The 8,391-nt window shown below is 56.9% G+C and overlaps 1 protein-coding gene across 1 annotated transcript; it reads left to right on the top strand.

Moving 5' to 3' along the window:
* The first annotated feature begins 217 nt into the window (after positions 1 to 217).
* Positions 218 to 7,082, top strand: TENT5B (terminal nucleotidyltransferase 5B). Its single transcript, XM_036871662.1, has 2 exons — positions 218 to 646; positions 5,176 to 7,082. Exons 1-2 carry the CDS (start codon positions 383 to 385, stop codon positions 6,196 to 6,198), a joined length of 1,287 nt encoding a protein of 428 aa, XP_036727557.1. The 5' UTR covers positions 218 to 382; the 3' UTR covers positions 6,199 to 7,082.
* The last annotated feature ends 1,309 nt before the right edge of the window (positions 7,083 to 8,391 follow it).

Here is an 8,391-nt window from a genome sequence, read left to right as displayed (position 1 = left end):
GGAGGGAATTCTGCCGGAGAAGGAGGGCGGGGCAGGGGCGTGCCTTCCAGCCAATCGGAATCTTCCTGGCGACCAGTGACTCACGTGCAAAGCTCTGCTGACCAATGGTAGGAGCGTCGGGAGGCGGGGCGGTTCCCGCTGTGTGACAGTAGCCGGGACCAATGGGCGTGTCGCCCGCGGCCTATAAGAGTCGGCTGGGCCCCAGGCCATAAGCTTTCGGGTCGGTTGGTCGTTGCCGTCGGAGGTGTGCCCTGGGTTTGCCTCGCCGTCGCTGCCGTCCGGCCCTGCGCCCTCCGCGTTGGCCCCGGCCCAGCCGCTCTCCCTGCCCTCTTCCCCTTTACCGCCCCCCGGTTTCTGCCGTCGGGGCCCCGGGGCCGGGCTAATGATGCCTTCGGAAAGCGGAGCGGAGAGCCCGGACCGAGCGGCTGCACAGGTGGAGACCGCTGCGGCCTCGGCGGTGGCTACGGCTGCCCCGGCAGGCGGCGGCCCCGACCCGGAGGCCGCATCGGCCTCCCTCGGACGGCACCTGAGTAGGCTGAGTTGGCCGCAGGTGAAGCGACTGGATGCGCTCCTGAGCGAACCGATTCCCATTCATGGGCGCGGCAACTTCCCCACGCTGAGCGTGCAGCCCCGGCAGATCGTGCAGGTGAGAGACGCTGGGCGGGGATGTGGGGCTGAGGCTCTCGTGGCTGGGAGGCTCCCGGAGTCTGTTCGATTTGCTGGAAAGCTAAGGAAACAAGGCTCAGAGAAGGACAGGGGCTGTAACAAAATCGCACGACATTGATGGTAGTCCATACCCTCCTCCCCTTGCACCTCATACTCTCTCCCCACTTGACTTTCCCGTCCCCCGCCCCTTAAGGAGCCCCAATTCCGCTCGGACCATTCACCTAGGCCCTGGCTGGGAGAGGGGCGGGAAGTGGGGAGGGACCTGGCCGTGGAGGAAGAACAACCCCGCCTGCAGGGACAACAGATGCCAGGCAGCCCTGGGTGGGTAGATGTACATGCTTGAGTCCAAAATAGTTCTTTTCATCTCTAAATCGTCATCCCCAGGTCTCACCCTCTACCTCTTCCCTCTCTCAAGGTTCTAGGAGCGGACTCTGTCCTGTGTTCCCACAGCGCATGGCTCAAGAGCCCCCTCGCTAGGTGGGACAGCTGAGAAATTCCAGCAAGGACTCCCTCCCTCTCAAGTAGGGTTGTGGCAGGAGGAGGTTAAGCACCAGGCCAGACCTGATGCCTGCATGCTGGAGGGCAACATCAGGTGTCCAGTTTAGGTGTTTCTCTCCCTCCCCAAGATTGGAAATGAGGGCCGAGTCTCTGGCCCCAAGCCCCACCTCTCTCCTGAGGAGCAGAAGAGAATTCTGGCAACTCCTCTCCTCTTCCACAGACTCCCTCTTCCCTTTACCTGACTCTCAACAACCCTAAAATTGCTCTTTCACCTGTTAGCCCAGGCACTGTCATGCCCTGACATACCAGAAGATGGTAATTATTGTATGCATTTTATAGCTGGGGAAGCTGAGACCCCAAGAGGGGCAGCGAGCTGCCTAAGATTACCTAGAGGGGAAAATCAAACCCAGAGAATCTTGGGTCTTCCCAGGAGCCAGTTACTGCAGGTTCAAGGTTTTCCCACCTCTTCCCCAGTTCCCAAGACTCAACTTCTAGGTGTTAGCAGATAGAAGAAACCAGAAAATCTAGCCACAGTTCCTGCATATTCCTGCCAGCAGATGGACTTTCTTTCTGGGGAGGTGAACCATACAAGCCAGGTGAAGCAGGCCACCCCCCTGCTCCTTCTGCCTTAGCTTCCACAGAGGGGGAGTGGTGCTTGCTGGGGGATTACCTCGCCGTCCCTCCCAAGGAATGGGAGGGGGTGGGGACAGATTCCCCAGGGCTGACTCATCAATGGTGCTCACTGAGGCATTTCTTGGCTGCCCCACTGTCATGGGGTGATTAGGAAACCAGTTGAGGCTTTTCTCCCCTTGACAGTCAGGTCAACCTTGGGCCCCAAATGCTGTATCTCTAGGACTATTGTCCCAGGCATGAGCCCAGTGTGGCAATTCACCTCTGCACCATGCAGTGCCCTGGAGGGGAAGTCCCTGCCCCTATCAGTATGGTCCAAACTGCCTTTACTGGTGTCTCCTCTGTGCCAGGCCCTGTTCAGGACACTAGGGGCATAGATGTGACTGGGACCCAGCCTCCCTGCCTTCCAGCCAGGTGGGGGAGACTGCAGGTCAATAGGAGCTGACTCTACAATGTGATAATAGTACAATGTACTATTATCCTAGACTAGGGTCAGAAATATCACAAAACAGGGAGCTGCCGGCTGTGGTGGGGAGGGGGAAGTGGCGACTTCAGAGTTGGACTGGAAGGTTGGACATCTGGCTTCAGGGCCTGGACAGTTGTCAATTCCCTTTGCTGGGCCCAGTGTCCCTATTTGTTCAATGGGGATGGGTTGAACTGCTCTCCAACGCCCCTTCTGCTTCCAGAATCCAAAGGAAACAGGTGCCTTCACCTGGTGTGAAGAAAGTCCATCTCCTGGCAGGAATCTGCAGCCGGCAGCTTCACAAACTATTGGGATGTGTGTGTGTGTGTGTGTGTGTGTGTGTGTGTGTGTGTGTGTGGCAGGGGGTGAAGGTACTGGTTTTGCGTGTGTGTGGTGGGGGGTGCTGGTTGTTGATTTTGGGCTTCTTACTAGTGCTGAGTTGTCTGATGGTTCAAGAATTGGAACCTTTCTCCCTCTCTACCCCCACAAGGTTTTCCTACAGCAGTGATCTGGGCAGTTAGAGATGCTATTCTTGCTTGTCCCTGGGCTAGAGGGACCCACTCTCCTGTAGGAGGCCCCCTGCTCATAGCTCTAGGAGGACTGGTTTTAATTAAGTTCAGCCACTTATTGGCTGTGTGACCCTAAACAAGTCCTTTGCCCTCTCTGGATCCAGAGGATTGAATTAGACTCGGATCTCTCCAGCTGCAGCTAGAGGGCCTGCATCAAGTGGCTCTGGATTCAAGTTTTTTAAGCCTGCTGGCTGACAGCACCTATGGTCTCCCTGCAGGTCTCAGCAGCAGCCTGGGAGCAGAGTGGTTTGGGGGAGGGCCTTGGCACAGAAGAAAGGAAGGTGCAGCCACTGCCCCCTCCATGGCTGGAAAGTCTGATTCAGGAGGCTCCAAGCTGCCCTGCAGTCGTTGGGTGTGGCGGTATCTGGGGACTGCCTGCCAAGCTGGCTGTAGTCACACCTGGGAAAGAGACAACAGCCACTGGCTGGCTGGCTGGCTGACACGGCCGGCCCCACGGCCTGACACAGGCGATTTAACAAGGGTACTCCTACCTACTCACCAGGCCAGATGCCATGCCCTAGGGTGGGCATCAGCCTGGGAGCAGGAGCTGGCGCTGAGTAAGGCCCAGTCAGCTCTAATGGGACTTGGAGAGGGGGCTGGTCTACTCTGCAGGTCTGCCAGGGTCCTTAGGACAAAGTCTTTGGCCCAATTCTCCCCTTGGCCTACATGGGCACAGCTGCCAGCTGCCAGAGTGTGGGTTAGAAGTCCCACAGGCTGGACTGCAACAACTGGGCCCTTACTTCCAGCCTCCCCCGTCTGCCTAGCCAGGCTTCCCCAACCCCCACCCTCCTGCTCCCTAGCTACTCTGGCCCTGGGCTTCAGTGATTGGAGGGTTGCCCTCACTTTGAAATTTTGAAAGGGAGAGAGGATTAGAACCCTACTTTCTGGCCTCTGCTCCTTCCAAACCCTGGGTTGGTAATGTGGTAGAAAGAAGATAGACTTTGGAGTCAGCCATACCTGGATCACCTCTGGGTGATCTTGGGCAGGTAACTTCACTCCTCAGTTTCCCCATCTATAACTTGGAGATTTTAAAGATCTATTCCCCATAGATTCTGGTAAGAAGGTCCAATGCCTGGCACCCAATAGGTGCCGAGCCAATATTCCTCTTCCCCTGCCCCAGCTGCCTGGCCCCGCAGGTCCCTGATGGCCAGATGTTTCCCCATCCCCCCATAGTCATGATAATACCTTCCCCTAGTCAGGGTCCTCCTCCTGGAAGCTTTCTGGAGGGAGCCGCCCGCCTCAGATTGCCCCACTGCAGCTTGCCTCCTCAGCACTTACGTGCATTCTTTGTAGTAATTCCCTGGGAGGCCAGAAGAGCAGCTGGGTCTGGAGCTGACTTGGCAGCAAGGCGGGGTTGCAGAATCCCTCAGGGTAGGCATGCTGCCTGGTCACTTTCGGTGTGTGAAGTACTCTGGGCTGCTGAGAAAACTGAATGTTCGGGTCCAGGGATTTTGACCCATCCCCTCAACCAAGAGCAGGTAGAGTTTGGGTTTCAACTTCCAGCCCTGCCATTTCTGAATGGCTTCCTCTCTGAGCCTTAAGTGTTTTACCACTATAAACCTCAGTTTCCTCATCTGTAAAATTAGTCTAATATTTGCCTCACTGTGTCCTTGTAAAGGTAAATGAATGTGTCATAGTCAAGAGAGCACGCATGGACTTGAGAATCCAACTGTCCTGGGTTCTAGTCTCAGCCCGACTACTCTCTGACTTTGGACATGACCTCTCTGTGCCTCAGGTCCCCCATCTGTAAATTGGAGTAATAATACTCAAACAGGATTATTGTGAGCATTAATGTAGTAATGCATGTGAACAGCCAATTACATTCCCAACACATTTGAGCAGTTTGCATCATGTCTGGCACAAAATGAAGTGTTTTACTTGCAGTTTTAGAGAGGTGGAATTGCATACTGGTTAAGACATGAACTCTGAGTTTAATTCCCAGCTCTGCATTCACCAGCTGTGTGACTTTGGGCAAGTTACTTGGCCTCTCTGTGCTTCCATTTCCCCATCTGTAGAGTGGGAGTAATAATACCCACCTCACAGAGTCACTGTAAGATTTACGTGAGTTTATATCCTAATGTATAAAGTGCTTAGATCAGGACCTGGCATTCAGTAAATTCTATGCACATATGTGCTATCATTATTGCTGAGTCATTCCTCCAAACGGGCCACCCTCTAGATTAGGAAATAGAGGCTTCGGCTTAGAGAATTAAATGATTTTCCAAAGGCACAACAGCTGATAAGTGGTCAACAGTGGTTGATGTCACTGTGATTATTACGTGGAAGCCCACAGCGGACCCCAGGAGCCCTAGTCGCTGATACCTCTCCCTCCTGCCATCCCCTCTGCAGGTCGTCCGCAGCAGCCTGGAGGAGCAGGGACTGCGCGTGCACGGTGTGCGGCTGCACGGCTCGGCCGCCAGCCACGTGCTGCACCCCGAGAGTGGCCTGGGCTACAAGGACCTGGACCTGGTGTTCCGCGTGGACCTGCGCAGCGAGGCGTCTTTCCAGCTGACCAAAGAGGTGGTGCTGGCCTGCCTGCTGGACTTCTTGCCGGCCGGTGTGAGCCGGGCCAAGATCACACCCCTGACACTCAAGGAGGCTTATGTACAGAAGCTGGTGAAAGTGTGCACAGACACGGACCGATGGAGCCTCATCTCGTTGTCCAACAAGAGCGGTAAGAACGTGGAGCTCAAGTTCGTGGATTCAGTCAGGCGCCAATTCGAGTTTAGCGTAGACTCCTTCCAGATCCTCCTGGACTCCCTGCTGCTCTTCAGCCAGTGCTCCTCCACGCCCATGTCCGAGGCCTTCCACCCCACGGTGACAGGCGAGAGCCTGTACGGGGACTTCGCCGAGGCCCTGGACCACCTGCGGCACCGCGTCATCGCCACACGCAGTCCCGAAGAGATCCGAGGGGGCGGCCTCCTCAAGTACTGCCACCTGCTGGTGCGGGGCTTACGGCCGCAGCCCAGCACCGACATGAGCGCCCTGCAGCGCTACATGTGCTCCCGCTTCTTCATCGACTTCCCGGACCTGGCGGAGCAGCAGCGCATGCTGGAGCGCTACCTCGAGGCCCACTTCAGCGGGGCCGACTCGGCGCGCCGCTACGCCTGCCTGGTGACGCTGCACCGGGTGGTCAACGAGAGCACAGTGTGCCTCATGAGCCACGAGCGCCGCCAGACGCTGGGCCTCATCGCCACGCTGGCGCTCCAGGCGCTGGCCGAGCAGGGCCCGGCGGCCGCGGCCGCCCTGGCCTGGCGCTCCCCAGTCCCTGACGGGGTCGTGCCCGCCACTGTCAATTACTACGTGACCCCCGTGCAGCCTCTGCTGTCCCGGGCCCACGCCTCCTATCCCACCTGGCTGCCTTGTAACTGACTCAGACCCTGGCCAGAAAGGACTAGGCCTCTCCAGATGGAGAGGGACCTCCAGAAGTGCATGGAGAACATGACCAGAGACAGGCAGCCCGTGCCAGGTAGCCCAGCACTGCTGCAGGGTTGGGCCTTAAACTGAACAGACCAGACTCCTCCCCCGAGTGAAGCCCCTGTGGGCTGAAGGCCAAGCTTAGGTTCTTGGTAAATGGACCTTTTGGTTATTTGCACTACACTTTTGGACCAGCATGATTGTGGGGTGCAGGGGAAATTCGTCTTGGGGGGTCAACTGCCTTCAGGAGACAAAGAATGTTTGGGATGGTAGCTTCAATGCCTATCATCTCAGGTTGATTTCTGTGGCCTAGAAAGGGTCTTTTTTGGGTCGGGCCAGCCCACAGTGAAAAGAGCAGCCTCCGAGGGCCTGCAGCCCACACGCCCACACAGTGGCTAAAATATGGTACGTTATGGGAACTACTCACTTTGGGTCGGGCTGGGCCACTAACTGGGAGGAGGGAAACTGAGGCATGAGGCAGATACCTAGGTTTGGAAAGGGATAGGTTTAGCTCAGTCCCCTAACACCCCTACCCCGAGCTGTCGATTGAGGTGTGCGGTGGACAGGAATGAAGCAGCCTGGGGTGGGACACAGCCCATGCCCCTGCTGGGGTACAGCCCCCTTCCCCCATGTCCTGAGGAGCCCTCCTGCCTGGGATCTTGTTCTCCAGAAGGTGCTGGGTCCAAAGTAGCCACAGTCAAGTGCTCCCACCCCACTGGCCTGGTTACAGGGTCCTTACATGGGGGAGGAGAGCCACGCCCCACTTCCCTTCCATTCCCTTTGTATTTGCTACTATTTAGCACTCTTAACACCTGCCAATAAAGATTGTCTACACTGAACCTAGTACCATGCTTTCTCCTGGGAGAAGGACCTTCCACAGTCTGTGGGATCTGTGGCTGCTTCCCCCAGCCTGAGTCTGGCTTGTATTATGGGAGGGGACATTTGGAGGGCAGGGTCTGAGTCCTGGGCTGTAGCTGGGGAATGCTCCTCCTTCCCCCAACACCAGCCCAGCTTGGCAACTGTCCTAGGAGCCCCTGTCCACACAGGTGTGACTTGCCCCTGGACATCACCTCAGCAAGTCTCTTGCTAAAGAGCAAATATTTCGGGCTTCCCTGGTGGCGCAGTGGTTGAGAATCTGCCTGCCAATGCAGGGGACACGGGTTCGAGCCCTGGTCTGGGAGGATCCCACATGCCGCAGAGCGGCTAGGCCCGTGAGCCACAATTACTGAGCCTGCGCGTCTGAAGCCTGTGCTCCGCAACAAGAGGGGCCGCGATGGTGAGAGGCCCACGCACCGTGATGAAGAGTGGCCCCCACTTGCCGCAACTAGAGAAAGCCCTCGCACAGAAACGAAGACCCAACACAGCCTAAATAAATAAATTAATTAATATTTAAAAAAAAAAAAAGCAAATATTTCAATGTTTCCTACCTGGAGTCCTAATGACCCTGGACCTGGCCTCACACTCCAGTGCTCAGGGCTGCTTGACCCCAGCCCTGCTCACCCTTCCCTAACCCTTCCCAGGAAGCAGATGGAGAACAAGCAGGGTGAGTCTGGACTGGAGATCCCCGCCCCCAGTGGTGGCAGCTGGGACTGGGGGGCTTCTAGGGCCCTCAGAGCCAGAGCTGAGGCTTGGCCTCCCTGCTGGGAAAAGCTCCCTCAATGCTCCAGCTTCCTCTCTCACCCCCTCCTGCTGATGGACACGCTCTGGCTTGCTCTAAGCAGGTCCCCCAGAGGGGCAGGGACTCTCCTTTCCAAACGCAGCTGGGGCCATGCCTGGCTGGCTGGGAGTGAGTGCCAGCTGCCAGCCATAAGCTCTCAGGGAGGCTGATGCCTCAGGGCATCAGCCAGTCACAGGCCTGGACGCTGCCCACTGTCTACCCAGCCTCTTTGATCCAAGGATTGCAAAGTCCTTAACATATTCAGCCTCATTAGTGGCCTCTGAAGTGCTGGCTTTGATGGTTCCAGCCAGGGTGGAAAAAACAAGGCCACAGAGGAGGCCCCTGGTCAGCTGGGTGAGTCCAGCCATCTCACCTGCTCACTGGGTCCCTGCTGGGCTCAGAATGGCTGGAAGGATGAGTGGAAAGGCTTTCTTCGCTTGGTGACTGAAAGCAGCCTCCCACCCCACGCTGGCCGTGCCTACCCAACTAGG

This window comes from Balaenoptera musculus, chromosome 1 (assembly GCF_009873245.2).
Source record: "Balaenoptera musculus isolate JJ_BM4_2016_0621 chromosome 1, mBalMus1.pri.v3, whole genome shotgun sequence".
NCBI lineage: Eukaryota > Metazoa > Chordata > Mammalia > Artiodactyla > Balaenopteridae > Balaenoptera > Balaenoptera musculus.
The sequence above is the reverse complement of the archived record's forward strand: the minus strand, read 5'-3'. Positions and strand labels throughout refer to the sequence as shown.

Coding starts and splice junctions, on each gene's coding strand:
- TENT5B (XM_036871662.1), top strand. CDS start 383: ATGATGCCTTCGGAAAGCGGAGCGGAGAGCCCGGACCGAGCGGCTGCA. Junction 647..5,175: donor AGCCCCGGCAGATCGTGCAG/GTGAGAGACGCT, acceptor TCCCCTCTGCAG/GTCGTCCGCAGCAGCCTGGA.